Raw genomic sequence first — 19,049 nt, forward strand, 5'->3', positions numbered from 1 at the left:
AATCCCCCTACATCTGAGATAAAGATAAAAAGCTTGTGAGTACACTGTCCAAAGCCCAGGGCCAAATAAAGTAATCTCAGCCATGGCCTCAGGGGGACAGCACTCGGTGAAAGTGGGCAGTCAGCAGAACAAAGTCAACTCCTAAAACACCGGCTTTTATACTTGGGGTTGATTTTGGAAGAAATTATATTTTGTTAGGCTAGGCCTAGCTCTTGGGACCGATAACAGTGTAGTGTATTGATCAAAGATTCCTCTCAGACAGTAGACTGAATAAATGTACCATGGGATACAGAGCAGACACACTCTGGTGCAGTGACTGTGCACAACTCAAACAAGATCAATAACAAAAGAATCTGCTAAGTGAGCAAAATGAACTGAAATGCTGTGGATGCCTACACACCTAGCAGCGTCAAAGGGTAAGCAGCCTACTCTTGTTTTTAATTATTATTTTTTTTACAGGCATAGCCAACAAAGCCGACCGCATCAGAATGTCTAGGACCATTTGCAAAGGGAAGAGACTACCTGCAAGTCTTCTCGCAAACATGAGACCGTCACCTCATAGAAAACAATGGCCATAATGATTATTTGATCAATGCAGGAAGAACGTAACAAATAGCAGCACCCAGAGATAAGACCTGGTGATGTGTATGGAGACTGGATGACAAACTAGTCTGTCTCTTATAGCCTACTGGTTTACAGTGCCTTCAGGAAGTATTCAAACCCCTGGACTTTTTCCATATTGTTACATTACAGCCTTATTCTAAAATGGATTAAATTACACACAATACCCCATAATAACTAAATAAAAAAATATCACATTGACATATGTATTCACTGCATAGCTATTTTCAGGTCTCTCCAGAGATGTTCGATCAGGTTCAAGTCTGGGCTCTGGCTGGGCCACTCAAGGACATTCAGAGACTTGTCCCGAAGCCAGTCCTGTGTCATCTTGGCTGTGTGATTAGGGTTCTTGTCCTGTTGGAAGGTGATCCTTCGCCCCAGTCTGAGGGACTGAACGTGCTGCAGAGTGCTTTCATCAAGAATCTCTGTACTTTGCTTCGTTCATCTTTCCCTCGATACGTCCGTCCCCCAGTCCATGCCACTGAAAAACATCCCCTCAGCATGATGAGGACATTCGCCCCAGAGGAACACCGTCAGACTGACCATCGGGTTCTTGGCCACCTCCCTCACCAAGGCCCTTCTAATCCGATTGCTCAGTTTGGCCGGGAAGCCAGCTCTAGGAAGAGTCTTGGTGATTCAAAACTTCTTCCATTTAAGAATGATGGAGGCCACTGTGTTCTTGCAGACCTTCAATGCTGCAGAAATATTTTGGTAACCTTCCCCAGATCTGTGCCTTGACACAATCCTGTCCTGGAGCTCAATGGACAATTTCTTCAACCTCATGGCTTGGTTTTGCTCTGACATGTACTGTCAACTGTGGGACCTTGTATAGGTGTGGGCCTTTCCAAATCATGTCCAATCAATTGAATTTACCACAGGTGGACTCCAAATCAAGTTGTAGAAACATCGCAAGGATGATCAATAGAAACAGGATGCACCTGAGCTCAATTTCACATCTCATTGTAAAGGGTCTGAATAATTAGGTAAATAAAGTATGTTTTATTTTTTAGAAATTTGCACACAAAAAATATCTAAAAACCTGTTTCTCCTTTATTATGGGGTAGTGTGTAGACTGATGAAGAGGAAAAAAACGATTTAATCCACTGATGAATATTGCTGTAACATAAAAAAATGTGGAAAAAGTCAAGGGGTCTGAATACTTTCCGAATGCACTATAGCTCCATGCTTGATATGGTGTGTGTACCTTTGTTACTCATTCCACCAGTGGAGGCTGCTGATGGGTGGATGGCTCATATTAATGTCTGGAATGGAGTCAATGGAATGGTATCAGGCACATGGAAACCACGTGCTTAACACCATTTCATTGACACCAATTCAGCCATTATTATGAGCTGTCCTCCCCTCAGCAGCCTCCACTGCATTCCACATATACCAGAGGTCTTGTAGAGCAATATTCTAACACCTGTGTTCTAGTCAGCAGAAGCAGAGAGTGGAGTCAGAGCAAAGAGACGGAGCATCATCATCTCCCTCCTCCGTGACATTCAGAAAGCTGTGTTCTGTTCCGGAGCCAAGCCATAATTTAAATAGGCCATCTCCACCATATCCTTGTATTCAGCTCAGCCAGGGAGTAGGTCATAATGGGCATTTAGCAACCTGTGAGCCTCCAACTAGTGTTGCACGGTATACCAAAACCTATTTTTTTCATATAAATAAAAAAAAAGTACACTTTAGGTACTACTGTCAAATGTGACTCACGTGATTGAGAGGATCAAGTCTATCAGAGCACCCCTTTACAGCATGTAAAGCAAAGTGCCTGCTCCACTGCTCATTCATTCATTCATTGCTAGAGCTGTCTGGGCTGCATTGTTAGCTCTCTATTCACGCTGCACAGAAATTAACACTCTTGAACAATGCAGCACAGCATGTAGATATGTTTAAACTTCATTACGGTTCGCAAAACAATGTCCTTACAGGCTAGAACACTTTTACAATGCAAGACGATATTTACTAGCTTACAGGTGAATTCACTACCCTAGTACTTTATGATAATATGCAAACCATAATGCAAAATGATGATTTCAAAGCTGATGGTCACAAAAAAACATTAACTCATTTAGTCTCCCTCGCCACCAAAAACTAATTAAATTCTTCATCTCCCTCACCTCCCGTTTGGTTTCCAATAGATTCAATAGAAACTGGGTCCAGAAATCCTGACGGACCATCCCCAAGTGGTGAAAGTAGGCAACAACACCTCTGCCATGTTGATACTTAGCACAGGGACAGCACAGAGTGGCATTCTCAACCCCCTCCTGTACTCCATGTTCACCCATAACTGCACGGCCACACACGTCTCCAACTCAATCACCAACAGGGCCTAAAATTAACACCCCGCCACCTGCCAAATACGGGTAGATTTTGGCATAGGCGAGTAATGTGTATTTCATCAGCCACGTTGGCAGGTGGTCAGGGATCCACAGTGGGAGCATTTCACCCGCATTTGTGAATAAAAAAATAAAATCAAGAATGGTCACATTTACAAGTCAAAAGCTTGGGCACACCTACTCATGCCAGGGTTTTTAATTTTTACTATTTTCTACAATGTAGAATATGCACAGCGCTGTTTATGACTTCAAGATCAACTCCCGAGATTAGGCTGGCAATAAGAACATCCATTAGTCAAAGGTATATGAAATACAAATGGTAGAGAGAGCAATACTCAACGCGTCAATTCAATCAATTTAGTCTCAAATAAATAATTAAACATGCTCAATTTGGTTTAAATATTGCAAAATCACAGTGTTGGAGAAGAAAGTAAAAGAGCAATATGTGCCATGTAAAAAAGCTAACATTTAAAGTTCCTTGCTCAGAACATGAGAAAATATGAAAGCTGGTGGTTCCTTTTAACATGAGTCTTCAATATTCCCAGCTAAGAAGTTTCAGGTTGTAGTTATTATAGGAATTATAGGAACATTTCCCTCTATACCATTTGTATTTCATATACCTTTGACTATTGGATGTTCTTATAGGCACTATAGTATTGCCAGCCTATTCTCTGGAGTTGATAGGCTTGAAGTCAAACAGCACTGTGCTTCAAGCATTGCGAAGAGCTGCTGGCAAACGCAGGAAAGTGCTGTTGGAATGTATGCTTACGAGTCTGCTGTTGCCTACCACCACTCAGTCAGACTGCTCTATCAAATATCAAATTGTGTACTTAATTATAATAAACACATAAATACGAGCTTTTGGCAATTAATATGGTCAAATCCAGAAACTAATCAAACATTTATTATTTCAGTGAAATACGGAACCGTTCCGTATTTTATCGAATGGGTGGCAACCATAAGTCTAAATATTGCTGTTACATTGCACAACCTTTAATGTTATGTCATTATTATGTACAATTCTGGCAAATTAATTAGGGTCTTTGTTAGGAAGAAATGGTCTTTACAAAGTTCGCAAAGAGCCAGGCGGCCCAAACTGCTGCATATACCCTGACTCTGCTTGCACCGAAACGCAAGAGAAGTGACACAATTTCCCTAGTTAACATTGCCTGCTAACATTAATTTATTTTAACTAAATATGCAGTTTAAAAATATATATACTTGTCTATTGATTTTAAGATTGACATTGATGTTATGGTTAGGTTCATTGGTGCAAATCATCACCCGTTTGGCGAAGTAGACTGTGATTCGATGATAAATTAACAGGCACCGCATTGATTTTATGCAACGCAGGACAAGCTAGTTAAACTAGTAATATCATCAACTGTGTGTAGTTAACTAGTGACTATGTTAAGATTGATTGTTTTTTATAACATACGTTTAATGCTAGCTAGCAACTTTCCTTGGCTCCTTGCTGCACTCATGTAACAGGTAGTCAGCCTGCCATGAAGTCGCCTCGTGGATTGCAATGTAATCGGCCATAATCAGCATCCAAAAATGCAGATTACCGATTGTTAGAAAACTTGAAATAGGCCCTAATTAAATCGGCCATGCCGATTAATCGGTCAATCTCTAGTTCTGTCATCAACAAACTTAATGGTGGTGTTGGAGTTGTGCCTGGCTGTGCAGTCCTGAGTAAACCGGGAGTACAGGGGGGGACTGAGCACACACCCGAGGGGCCTCCACGTTGAGGATCAGCGTGGCGGATGTGTTGATATCTACCCTTACCACCTGGGGGCAGCCCACAACAAGCCTTTCAAAGCACTTCATGGCTATAGATGTGAGTGCTACGGGTTGGTAGTCATTTAGGCAGGTTACCTTAGTTTTCTTGGGCACAGGGACTATGGTGGTCTGCTTGAAACATGTTGATATTACAGACTCAGTCAGGAAAAGGTTGTAAATGTCAGTAAAGTCACTTGCCAGTTGGACAGCGCATGCATTGAGTACATGTCCTGGTAATCCGCCTGGCCCTGCAGCCTTGTAAGACCTTTAAACAGGTCAACATTCACATCAGCTACACAGAGTGTGATCACGCAGTCGTCCGGAACAGCTGATGCTCTCATGCATGCTTCAGTGTTACTCGCATAGAAGCATAGAAGTAATTTAGCTCGTCTGGTAGGCTCGTGTCACTGGGCAGCTCGCGGCTGTGCTTCCCTTTTTAGTCTGTAATAGCCTGGTTTATAAAATGTGCAATAAGCATAAAACAATTATATAAGAAATTAGCAACTCGTTCCATGCTGAGAAATAAACTAGGCCACTTGATTTCAACATCTGAACAAAGTGGAATGGCTAGCATGCTGTTCAAACAGTTGGTGACGGACAGAAGGGTGTGTTCATAACAATTCCACTGTTCTGCTTTGTTACCTAGCAAATAGATCCAAGTTGGATAAACTTTAAATAAAAACACTCCTATAAAGAGTAGCTGGCTACTCACTAGCAAGTGGGCTTGTGCTTGAGAGATTGTTCATGAGACCTGTATTAATTTTCTATCATGCCCGCTACAAATAGTGAATGTGCATTATGCATGGTTCTGATTAAATTTGTAACCAAAAGCACATTTTCATAGACCAACTTGAAAGCCAAAAGAAATGCAGGTTAAACTATTTATTATAAAATAATTACATTATTACTGAGTCTTATGGTTGTGGAAGGCTTATACTGTATTTAGCCTAGGTATAAGTTAACAAGAACTGAATTCATTAGATTATTGCTGACTATTTGAAGAGTGTATTTCACCTTTAATTGTACAAATATTAGAGAAATAACACCCAAAAAATCTAGATATCGTAAAAATCTGCCATAATTTTTATTTTATTTTTTAAATGTAGATATGATTTTCAGGCTGTATCGCCCGGCCCTCGTCTAACATGGCAAAATCCCATTATACCACCATGTATAATTAAACCTGCCTGCTACTAGGCTTGAATAATGGATAGCAAATCTTTGGCCATCGGTCATAATCCTCCAGCCCAGGGTGTGCTCTGGTACCAGGCTGCAGGGGGGGCCCCGTCTCGGTCGCTTGCTCAGGTAACCAGGTAAATACCTGGCTGATTTTCCATCCTCCAGGGGGTGAACAAAACATGAGGGAGAGCTCAGTGGAGCCTAGGGGTTGGATGCTTGGGTAACGTGGGCCTGCGGAGGAACAGGGGCCACGTGGTGAAACAAGAGTCTGATCTTAACCCTTCTTCCTCTGCTCTACCATCCTTATATTAAGCTCATCCATCCTCCCACTATGACTCTATCCACTCATTTCCTCTCCACAATGTGAAACGACACGCTGTTGGGATGTCCACAACAAGTCCTCTTGTATTGTCTGTGACTACGGTTACAGTACAGTTAGCTACGGTGGATATAATGGGTCATATGCCCGTTTGTAGCTGGGTTCCTACCCTAAAATCAGGGGAGGTCAAAAAATATCCCACCCCAGGGGAGGTTATTCCTAATCCAGATTCACAGAGCATCCAGTCACAGAGTAGCCATTTTCGGTTATAAAATCAACCTAGTTTTTGACTACATGAGCATATCGTTGTGACTATGAGCCTGGCCGGGGAAAACAAAGGCCCAGAGGAAGGATATTAGTAGAACCTGAGCTGAGAAGCAGCAGAGAGAGACAGAGGGATGAAATGGGAGGACGGGAAGCTGATTGGAAGGGTAGACAGATGTCTCCACAGGAGCACAGGGGAACAAAGGCAAGCGTGGGTGCTCCCCCAGATACACTGGCTCCAGTTCCCGTAATGCTGCCCCTCCACATGACAAGCCACGATACAACTGCCGAAACGCTATCCTCTTCACAAAACCCTAACCCCTGGCTGGCTTTCGCCTCGCTCGGTCTTGCTCAGCAAATAACAAACACAGGCCTACAAACACTAGAACATACGACAAGACAAACACTACAAAACACAGTCCCCAATGCCCAATTTTACAGCCTAAACATTCAAACAAAACACTGGCACTGACCAAAAGCTTCACTCAGGTCTCAACTCAAAAGCAATTAGGCCTGCGAACCAATAACCAACAAAGGCTTGAAACAAGAGACTGGTTTGAATTAGACCACACTTGTCAAATAATGTATATGTCCATTAATCTGTGCGTCCATCTAAGTAGCAATTTAAAAATCCCCATAGAAATCTGTCAATTTAAGCTAGAGATATCATTTTGCATAGGCTGTGTCTCAATCCACAGCATCGACCATCCGCATCTGCGGTGGAAGGTGGCCCAGTTAGGTGTTTGTCAGACAATGAGACAAAAGTCTATCGTACGACCGTTTTGCTCTACAACACCCACGAGACTCTTCTGTAGTTGGTACTGCAGATGTGCCAACTTCTGTCTTTAGTATCTGAACCATTTGTGCTACAAACTTTACTGAACAAAAATATGAATGTGACATGCAACAATTTCAAAAGTTTTTACTGAGTTACAGTTCATATCAGAAAATTGAAATAAATTAATTAGACCCTAATCTGTTTCACATGACTGGGTAGGGGTGCAGCCATAGGTGGGCCTTGGAAGACATTGGCCAACTCACTTGGCAGCTAAGCTCAGCCGATCAGAATGAGTTTTCCCCACAAAACGGCATTTTATTTTATTAAACAGCCTTTTGTCCCCAGCACAAGGTGCACCTGTATAATGAAAATGCTGATTAATTAGCTTCTTGATATGCTACACCTGTCAGGTGGCTGGATTATCTTGGAAATGGATTAATGCTCACTTACAAGGATGTGAATAAATGTGTGCACAACATTTTAGAGAAGCTTTTTTTGCATATGGAACATTTCTGGGATTTTTTTATTTCAGATCATGAATCATGGGACCAACACTTTACATGTTGCATTTATATTTTTGTTCAGTGTAATATGATCACTCTATGGAAAGATTACATTCTCATGAATGTCTCCTCCATTTCGCTCTACGACTGACTCCCACAAGTGTCACGGGACTGTGAAGGTAACCCAGTACCATTTTTTTTTAAATTAATGGAGGTATGAAGATAGTTTTGTGCCCAAAAAAAGGGGGCTTATTGTGTGTCCTAAACACTAAAATATTTCCTAACATTGCTTATATCTCCTTTAGGACAGACACTTCAAAACCTTATTCCTTATGATTTATTTTTTGACTGTCTGTTTTGCCATTTATGAATGTGTTATTTAATATGTTTCTATGGGCTATAGTAGTAAAGGCCAAATTCAAGACTGACGTTAATATGTTATTAACATGTCATAAAAAAATAGAATTTCCCCTCTACATGCAAATACGAGCAATGTTGCATCTCACCGGTAGAAACTGTTAATCTACAATTCCCGGTTGTGAGCCAACCATAATATCCAGAATCCATAGTTATTTCAGGACGTAGTACCACGTAGGTGGATGCAGTTGAGAATGGGTGTCAAAAGGTAGCTAACGTTACTCACTGGACCAGCCACTCTTTCAAAGAACATCAGCTGCGAAGAACAATTTATTTTTATGTCGAAAATTTTAGTTGTGGTATGGTGCTCAGCACCTGGATATGCAAACTACAAGCAAGCACAGGCTGCTGTGGTAACACTTAATTGGTTACCTTACTAAGAAGTCAAGCACCGGTAAAGTAGATCAATTAGCTAAGGAACTAAATTTGTTTTTCTAAACCATTATCTAGCTAGCTTTCATAATACACTGGCTAGACATTCTAAAGCAAATCAATGTAATTAGCCTGTTGCTATCTACTCACGCCACGCTCAAGGTCCTAAACAATACCTTAACCGCCATCAATAAGAAACAATTTTGTGCAGCTGTATTCATTGACCTGGCCAAGGCTTTCGACTCTGTCAATCACCACATCCTCATCGGCAGACTCGACAGCCTTGTTTTCTCAAATGATTGCCTCGCCTGGTTCACCAACTACTTCTCTGATAGAGTTCAGTGTGTCAAATCGGAGGGTCTGTTGTCCGGGCCTCTGGCAGACTATGTGGGTGCCACAGGGTTCAATTTTTGGACCGACTCTCTTCTCTGTATACATCAATGATGTCGCTCTTGATGCTGGTGAGTCTCTGATCCACCTCTACACAGACGACACCATTCTGTATACTTCTGGCCCTTCTTTGAACACTGTGTTAACAAACCTCCAGACGAGCTTCAATGCCATACAACTCTCCTTCCGTGGCCTCCAATTGCTCTTGAATACAAGTAAAACTAAATGCATGCTCTTCAACCGATCGCTGCCTGCACCTGCCCAACATCACTACTCAGGGCGGCTCTGATTTAGAATATGTGGACAACTACAAATACCTAGGTGTCTGGTTAGACTGTAAACTCGCCTTCCAGACGCACATCAAACATCTCCAATCGAAAGTTAAATCTAGAATTGGCTTCCTATTTCGCAACAAAGCATCCTTCACTCATGCTGCCAAACATACCCTTGTAAAACTGATCATCCTACCAATCCTCGACTTCGGCGATGTCATTTACAAAATAGCCTCCAATACCCTACTCAATAAATTGGATGCAGTCTATCACAGTGCCATCCGTTTTGTCACCAAAGCCCCATATACTACCCACCATTGCGACCTGTACGCTCTCGTTGGCTGGCCCTCGCTTCATACTCGTCGCCAAACCCACTGGCTCCAGGTCATCTACAAGACCCTGCTAGGTAAAGTCCCCCCTTATCTCAGCTCGCTGGTCACCATAGCAGCACCCACCTGTAGCACGTGCTCCAGCAGCTAGATCTCTCTGATCACCCCCAAAACCAATTCTTCCTTTGGCCGCCTCTCCTTCCAGTTCTCTGCTGCCAATGACTGGAACGAACTACAAAAATCTCTGAAACTGGAAACACTTATCTCCCTCACTAGCTTTAAGCACCAGCTGTCAGAGCAGCTCACAGATTACTGCACCTGTATATAGCCCATCTATAATTTAGCCCAAACAACTACCTCTTTCCCTACTGTATTTATTTTGCACCCCATTATTTCTCTCTACTTTGCACATTCTTCCTACTTCGCCACCATGGCCTTTTTTTTTGCCTTTACCTCCCTTATCTCACCTCACTTGCTCACATTGTATATAGACATATTTTTCTACTGTATTATTGACTGTATGTTTGTTTTACTCCATGGGTAACTCTGTATTGTTGTATGTGCCGAACTGCTTAGCTTTATTTTGGCCAGGTTGCAATTGTAAGTGAGAACTTGTTCTCAACTTGCCTACCTGGTTAAATAAAGGTGAAATAAATAAATAAACATTTGTTGATGTGATTTGTAACTTTGCAAGCTACATTAGCTACATCTTACTGGACTTTATCTAAACATTAGCTAGCTAACTAACTATCGCAGAGGCTAATGTGAATGGCCTAAGTGTTCTATTTACAACGTCTGATCCCATAAACATCTGCATGCAGCAGCATCAAGCTCAGCACCAGGAACTAGTGGAAGTCACCTTTGCAAAATATTTCCATGACTCCATGATGAGCAAATAAATATACTGGAGCTAGGCATAAACATGGTCCGTGTCTTCCTGTCATAGTTTGTGTGTTTATCACTTCTAATGTAGTTCTCTATATTATGGAGCCTTAGTTGATCGTTTAATGCAAAGCTAGAAGTCTAAATTGGAGGGGATGGTGTTGGTAACTGACTGGTATGTTGGGGGTGGGTAGTGTGTGTGAAGGTTAGAATGCATGATCTCTTGACACGAGGATAATGGGTAGATATAGTACCTTGTGTGTCTTGATGGAGACAAAGTAGTCAAATGTGGCTAATCCCTGACTGGTTAGTGTTTGTCCTTCAGACTAATACTGCAGCTGCTGACCTTGACACAAGCTTTACTAGTACAGATCCTATAGACCCATTGGATGAAAGCTTTCAGCAGGGAACAAGCTCAACATCAGACTGAAAAGAGGAAAAGACAGCACAGGGCTGGCAAGAGTCAAAGTGCAGAGTCTATGAGTCCAAGGTCATGGAGTACTGCCAGACAGGCTGCCATTGCCCTACACAAGATGAGGTTCACCAGCTGAAGAACATTCAGGACCCTGCCTGTAACATTCATACAACATCTATATTTAGAAGTAATGTGGTACATTGCTAAATAAAAACATTTGTGACCATAGCCTTTTAACCAAAATATCACATGAGACTAAAATGTTCAGCTGCACTTTCAAGGGCGGGAGGTTACTGTGGTAACGGGGCCATAGAAGTGATGTCACGTGTCTGTGTGTGAGATTTGGGATGTGACGAGTAGTGGACAGCATTTAATCACTCCAAGCCCAACACTCCTTGCCAGGGCTGAAAGAATGTTGCTACTGCGACACAGCAACCTAAGCACTATTGGACAATTGTGTTTGTGTACAACCAGCAGGAAGAGAACCTGGCTCTGGAAAATAACAAAAACGCAGCAACAACTCCCATGATTTAAGTTAACCTTCAATCATTATGTTTTGCACCATTTCTCAAAACAGGGTAAAGATGGAGTGAAAAGGCACACTTGATTGAGAGATGGGGTGCACGACGGAGTGAATCACAGTCCAGTACAAAGACGAGGATGATGGTACGATTAGTTTTACCTCATCTCACGAGTCATGCTTCTGTTTTTTAAGAAGGGCCAGAGCCACTCACACAAAGGCTCCTTTCACTCAGCGGCGGTCACGTGACTGTGGGAAAACTGGAGGTTCCGTTAGCACAAAGGCAGGCGACCGGATCCTGGCCCACAAAAGGTCTTCAATGAAGGTTAAGGTCCGGGGGCTTCCGCATGTCTGACAGCCTTAGTGCCTCCACCCCATAACAAATAGACTCAGTCTGCATCTAATACATTCTACACACCAAACATGCTTGGGCTACCTCTACTCCACAACAAACAAGTAACATCTAGCCTACCTCAACTCCAAACAAATCCTTAGTTGGGCCTACTCCAATCTAACAGATCAAAACACTTGTCTTCTACTACTAACCTAACTCCATAACAACATTGTGTAGCCTACCTCTACTCAATCAAGGGCATACGCCATGACCCTTGTGTATTGTTGCCACCTGCATCGAACAGCAGGGAAAATGTCAGGCTGGGACTTGCTATTTGGCATCTGTTTCCAGTCAGACTGGCCTAAGTTACACTGTGAATCCGCAGGAGTCTATATTTTACGGTTTGGCTCAGGGGTCGGACCCAGTTAACCCAAACCTATGAGTATGCATTCAACGCTCGCCTCCCCAGGGAAAGCCACAAGACTAGCCACAACTCTTATTTCACGACTCTTCCCCCCCCCCCCCCAAACCCCATCATTCCAACCTCAAACAGGAGTCACAACAACCAACAGCCAAGACTTTAGAACAGTCTTTCTTAAAGTAGTGGGTCGTGGACCTGTTAATGGTGGGTTGCAACGTGTCAGAGTAAATGTATAATTATATAATTGATTACTGAAATTGATTTGGCCAAGTATAACTGTGCTCACTGTTCAGTACACTCTGTGCTTAGCAGCGGTCTCTGCTCAGTTTGGCAGCTGCGCAAGTGGGAGATGCCCGTGTGCTTTGCCGTTAACCAACAACTTTTTTTCTGCAGTTTTCTTCAAGATCACTCTGCGACCCACACGCTGCAGCGCTGTCGTTCAGCAGCAGATGATGCGCTGTCAGCCACTGACTTGTCATTCCCACTCGCCAACACTCACCACTGTCATCAAATGACTCAAGCTAGCAAGTTCTGACTGAGCTCCATCGTCATGAAACGCAAATACACCAATGAGTTTCTCTCTTGGTTTCATAACAACTTTGAGAAATAACGAGGAGCGCCCACAATGTGTTTTGTGCAGGGAAGTGCTTAGTAATAAGTCTCTCAAAACAAACTAATTAATAAAACGACACGTCCTGTCCAAACATCCACAGCATGAGGGTAAACACAGGGAGTTCCTTCAGAACAAGGAAGAATGCTTCAGGAAACAGTGCGCCGACAGTGGAAAAGTCAGTCAGCTAGCAAGGCATTGCTGTCATTTTATAACAATAAGCAGAAATAAAGGAGTACTCTCTCTCATAGATGTGAGTTTCTCTTTCAAACTATCCCCTAGCCTTGTATACAGCTAATAGCTATAGTAACGTTGGCCAAAGCAAGCTACTGATAACTGTATAGTAACAGTAAATACAGATGACAAAATTATCAGGCCTACTGTACATCTTACTGAAGAAATGTTGTAAACAAATCTTAATTGCAACTGTTGCTATTGAAAAACAAGTATTTTTTTTATTCTGAACTAGAATAAACTGATTGAAGTAAGATGCTTTGAGGCAAACACACAAAGTTCTGGGTTGGTAATCTATAGCAGGAAGTGGTATCCTGCCTGACTGAGAAAGCAGTCGATGTTCTGATCCAGTCCGGCACCACATACATATGCGAGTCAGGATTCTTATCTCTGACATACTTTTTAAAAAAGTACAGAAACAGACTCTACGCTGAGCATGTCCTCCATGTTGCACTATCAAAACCTGAGTCCAGAATAGACATGCTTGTTGAAAACTTCAACCGGTGTGATTTGATCAGTTTATTCCAGTTCAAAATAAACAAATAGTTACTGTATTTTAAAACAGAGAATGGAGAAAATAAACATGAAGAGCTAATTATATGGGTATTTGTTTTTGTCTATATTGCATTTGTTGTAGGCATAAGGGTAATGAAATGTACCAATATTTACACATAGTTGCATATAAGCTTCATAAGCTTGGGTCCCATGATAACACAGAATTTCTCATTTGGGCCCCAGGCTGAAAAAGTTTAAAGAACCCCTGCTTCAGAATATCAAAATCACATTTTGCTGTCCAGTGTTGACAATATATGAATTGTATGACATAATTACAGAAAAACAAAGATGGAAACGGTAAACGATAACATAGTATGGCTAATGCCCAACCAAAATAAAAGGGTAGAGAATCATGGAGGTTGTGTGTGCAAGTGTCTCCCTCCTCCGTTCGTGAAACACTGCATTGCAGGGGGAACCTGCTGCTAGTGGCAGGCCCAGACAAAAAACATGTGGAGCCGTGTGTTTGTCACTGATAGAGCAACAAACACAACAGCTTAAAACGAGGGGAACGTGACATACATCTTCCTGCCATCGGTTTCGTCAAACTCAGCTCTGAGCATATGCCCCCAAATATTTTGCATGGAATTTTAATTTGGTAGCACCAGTGCACCTCTGACTGCCATAGAGAATACACCGGCCGCAGATTCATGACCATCGTGCTTGCACCATTACTACAGAGAGAACGCAGGGCTCTACACTGACTTTTAAAAATGTATTTATTATATTTTTTTACAAAGAGCATGTTAGGCGCACAATGAAAAATGAGATAAAGCCAAAATCCTTAATATTTCTAGAGCACACCGGTGCTCCTAAATACAAAATGTCAGGTGGCACAGAAAAATATTTAGGTGCATAAGCAAGTAAAATGGTCACACTGTAGAGCCCAGTAACAGCTCGCTTCTAGCCCAAACCGACCAAATGTTGACCCATAATACCGGTGCAACGTGTTTTTCTTTCTATCGCAGATTGGCAGGACCGCATTTTATACTCATAAACCACGTCGCAGGCCGTTCTAAAATGACTTGCGAGCCGCTAACCTTGCTCAGGCATGTTACACAGTATTAGCTAGCTAACTAACAACCTAGTAACCATAGATTATATTTATCATAATATTTGTGGTTACTTTACCAGTAGTACGCAAACACTTGGTAGCATAGAAAGGGAGATATTCTTCAGGATAAAAGCCTGAAAAGTACCGAGGGTTCATATAAGCCAAGACCCCATCTAGGTTAGAATCAATCTTAAAAATAAAAAAAATATGTATTTTGTAATACAAAAAAAAAAACCTGTATTTTGTAATAGCTGGCAATTCTTAACATTAATTTCTCAAATATATTTATTTGTATGCATTTATTTTTCTTCTTGAGAACAAGTGAACAACTCCTTGTAACAAATGTCAGTGTAGATTCCTGGCATGGCAGTGGCATGCAGAGCTGTTACACATTTAGCAATCGCAGAGGCTTCCTTCCACTGCACAATAGTTAGGCCCGTCATCTAAAAAAAAACATGTTTTCACATTCCAAAAGATCAAATTATGAAATGTGCCATGTCACATAGTACAGGGCTACAAATTATGATATTTTTTTTTTAACGGAAAACAGCTCACCCGTGTGTTTCACTTGTCGTGCCCAAAGCAGTTACCGAATTTGCTTTATGGTACGCAAGCAGGGACATTCTGGCAAATACAGCCCACAGCGGAAAATAAAACACTGGCAAGGTCAGGAGACAGACAACAGGCCTGCTCTACAACCAGAGCAAATCAATAACTCCCTCTGGATCACCACCACAATCCATAGTCACAGCATTCATCACAGGTCTCTAAATTTTAGATGAGCTTCAATTGCAAGGTTTAGCCTAAAACCTCTATGGAAAGTAATCTTCGTTATAGGCCTTTTTTTTCCAACTGAAGGAAAGTTGATCAAAGACAACAACGGAGTATTGATTGGCATGTACTGTAGGCCTAAAGTAATTCAACAGCTACAAGAGTAGCTGGCTGCTACAGATAGGTCCATAGTCATCATGGTGCTATGAAGATTGATAACAAACTCATAGTGAATACCAGATTCTATCTGAAGGTCAAGCAAGCTTGTTGCCATGGCCTCTGAGGTGAGAATGATTAGTCACAGCATTAACAAACAATGGCCAGTACGGCAAAATTAAATTAACTTACTTGACTTAAGCCTACACAGGCCTATTAGATGAAATGTTTAAAATCTAGGCCTAACCCACCTGTTTAGGCGGAGCAGAGTATAGAACCGTTTTGTTAACTTGACATACCAGATCAAAATGTTTGTAAGGTTAGGCCCATCTACACTCGGTGGCCAGTTGATTAAGTACACCACCCCATTCACAAAAATGGTTAGCTTCTTCAGACAGCGAGTCACGTGGCAGTGGCCAAAAACAAATACAAATAAACCTTACGGAACAGTGGGGACTGCGAAGCAACACAAATAGACACACATGCATTTTGTGTTATAGATATGTGGTATAGAGTAGGGGCCTGAGGGAACACAGTTAATATGTTGTGAAATCTGTTATGAATGTATTGTAATGTTTTTTAAATGTATAACTGCCTTAATTTTGCTGGACCCCATGAAGAGTAGCTGCTGCCTTGGGATCCATAATACATACAAATACCCCAGTTCATATTGAATGTAAAAACAATCTAATTTAAAACAGCATTTCCATTAGTGTTTCACATTGGGTTTAGTGATATTGTAGTAGACCAGCCATTATGGTAAACTTCAGATTTTAGCTGGTTTACCGCTGGTAATTGCACATGGACATTGCACATGCAAAATAAATGTGCATCTTGTTATCAGACTCAGGACTGGAGCATACCCAGGTCTGTGCTGCGGCCCTGGCAATCCCTGACTAGTGTGAAGGGCAAAGCAGTAATACAGGTCAACCACACCTTAATGACACCTTGACACTACAAAATCCCAATCAGTCCCCTGAGTTGTCAATCAACGGCCAAAAAAAGAGAGGTTGCCTGATGATATGGCCATCCTCAGCCAGATACCTCGCGTGACCCCGAGCCCCCCCAGCTCACATCTGATGATGGTCCAGCCCACTGATCCAAACACATGGTTTTAGTTACCAAGATGCATGAAACAATGACTATAGCGTGCAACATATGACTAGCTGAACTACAATACTTGCCACAAGGTAAGAATGAGTAAAGTTATTAACCATGAATCCAAGGTCCACCTAGCTAGCCAACTAACGTTACATTAGCTAGCTTCGCTACTTGTTAGATAGCTAGCTAACGGTAAACTCAACTCACCTGTCCAAATTCTGTTGCATTACCAATGCGCTCTCTTCCGACATGTGGCCAATAAAAGTAAAACAACAGTACACTCAAACGTGTTGAGTGTATTAATTACATATGCAGGTTAGGTAGCTTGGCCTTGTTGAAAGCGGCGAGGCTTTTTCTGTTGGCACGAAGTCGAAGAGGTTAACGTTAGCTAGCCGGCTAACTTGTCTAACCGAAATGAACTAGCTAAAACTTGAACAATAACCCAGTTCCTTTGCAGTCATAACTAATGATTTTACAACTCGATGCTTCATCTACGGTTTCAGTTTAATAGTTTGCTAAAAACTCATTTTTAACGCTTTGGCGCGACCGCTTGACTCAATTGACTGGCTCTCTCTATGAGGTAACGCACGGGAACTCCTGGTGCGTATTACGTCACCAACAATAACAAGCCCGTCAGATGCTGAGAAATCACAGTTACAGGATGCCTGGGATATGTAGTCCGACCCGAGTTTTACTCCTTCATGTTGCCAAATAAATATCTAATTAATTAATGCTCTAACTTGTGCAGGCGGACCTACCTAAGAGGCACAAAGCCTACTTGGGAAGACGAGCATCATGAAGATACACATATGGCTACAGAATACTTCGTATTGCGGTAGGTTGCATTTATTATAGCGCTCTGTAGCGTTTATTACGCCACAAGCTTCGGGCAGTGCATATGAGTGCATCTCATTTAATGGCTCAGTTGTATCTTTATTCTTTAAATTTGCTTGGTTAAAATGACTGCAAAATGTTGCAACAGTTTTAGCAGTCATGGAAGATATTGTGCAAATGTGATCTGGGATACATCCCCCCCCCCCCCTCCCCTAATTACATGGGTCTGTGGTAGGTGGAGAAAAGAAGTCTCGTCTAATGTAGCTATTAAAATATCGCCTAGTCAGACTACTCTATTCCAGCTGGTTGATAAGCGTTATTAGATTTCCCATTTGGTTCAGCACTGATTTATTTTTTATTTTTTACCTTTTAACTTGTCAATACTACCTCAAATTTCCTACTTGGAAGACAAACAATGTATTTTATTTCCATGTCTATAGTTGCAGGGGTTTTGTTTGAATTTAGAAAATGCTCAGTTAAATGTTTTGTTCCATGAAATAATCAAACAATGTGTACACTGCCATTTTATCTATTTCAAATATTCTCATTTAATTGAGACAGGTGGGTGTCCACCCCAAAGTGCTGCATGTCATGATACTCACCTGTCTCGATCAGTGAGAGAATTTGAAATAAACAATAGTGGCATACTAATTGCTGGATTACTTAATGGAGCAAAAAAAAATGATCTCATTTTTAATGTAGCATTTTCTAAATTTAAATGACACCTCGCAACTAGACATGAACGTTTAGAAGACACTGGTTGTATTCCAAATCAGGAATTGAGGAGGTATTAAACTGGGTGGTTCGAGCCCTGAATGCTGATTGGCTGACACCCGTGGTATATCAGACCATATACCACGTATGACATTTATTTTGTACTGCTCTAATTACATTGGTAACCAGTTTAATAGCAATAAGGCACCTCGGGGGTTTGTGATATGGGCAATATACCACGACTAAGGGCTGTGTCCAGGCACTTTGCGTTGCGTCGTGCATAAGAACAGCCCCTAGCCGTGGTATATTGGCCATATACCACGTCTCCTCGGGCCTTATTTCTTAAACGGCTAATGGAGCATCACATAGCCATTACTATCCCCAAGTTACATCTAGCTCACGAAAACCCCCCTCTAGGGTTTTCAAGCAGTTAGCTTCGCCCACGGCTGTCTATGAACTACAATTCTGACGCTGTGTTTTACTGGTTTTAGAAACGTCAATTATTGCTTGCGAAATGGTTTGAAACGTAGATAAGGGCCTATCTTTCATATCAGCGATGAATAATCTTTCAAATAAAACATATGCACTTACTGTGGCAGATTTGCACAGTTCCATATGCTGTGTTTGCCTCAAGTCAATGAACTACACTTTCTCCCCACTTACGCTTACACACAGGTGTTTGTAGCACGCTAGATAGCTACTTAGCACAGGCCGCCTCCTAAACAAGCGCTGTAACATTGAGATATGGCCTTGGGAACACTAACCCTATTTACCGGATATGAATGGGTTAACGATGATAGTCAATAAAAGTCATATTTAAATGCTAGCCTGATTTAATGCAAAAATACATGGGTCTACATTCAAAACAAAAGCTGACCAAAAC

General features: G+C 41.7%; 2 protein-coding genes across 9 annotated transcripts in view; one reads left to right on the forward strand and one right to left on the reverse strand.

Moving 5' to 3' along the window:
- The window catches only part of march5b (membrane-associated ring finger (C3HC4) 5b), a 45,398-nt gene extending 26,471 nt beyond the window's left edge, over positions 1-18,927 (reverse strand). For 4 of the 7 annotated variants that reach the window (XR_016487287.1, XM_090203569.1, XM_021573327.3 and 1 more), the window contains exon 1: positions 16,826-17,241. Coding sequence is in view for 4 of the 7 variants with exons in the window: in XM_090203569.1 (XP_090059695.1) it covers positions 16,826-16,869 (44 nt within the window). In the remaining 3 variants the exon portion in view is untranslated. 7 annotated transcript variants of the gene reach the window in all.
- LOC110526678 (cytoplasmic polyadenylation element-binding protein 3) overlaps positions 17,254-19,049 on the forward strand; it is a 64,826-nt gene continuing 63,030 nt past the window's right edge. For both annotated transcript variants that reach the window (XM_021607830.3, XM_021607839.3), the window contains exon 1: positions 17,254-17,453. In XM_021607830.3, coding sequence (XP_021463505.2) covers positions 17,414-17,453 — 40 coding nt within the window. In that variant the 5' untranslated portion in view covers positions 17,254-17,413. The remainder of the gene's footprint in view (positions 17,454-19,049) is intronic.

The sequence above is a fragment of the Oncorhynchus mykiss genome, chromosome 1 (assembly GCF_057628025.1).
Source record: "Oncorhynchus mykiss isolate SJ-2025 chromosome 1, ASM5762802v1, whole genome shotgun sequence".
NCBI lineage: Eukaryota > Metazoa > Chordata > Actinopteri > Salmoniformes > Salmonidae > Oncorhynchus > Oncorhynchus mykiss.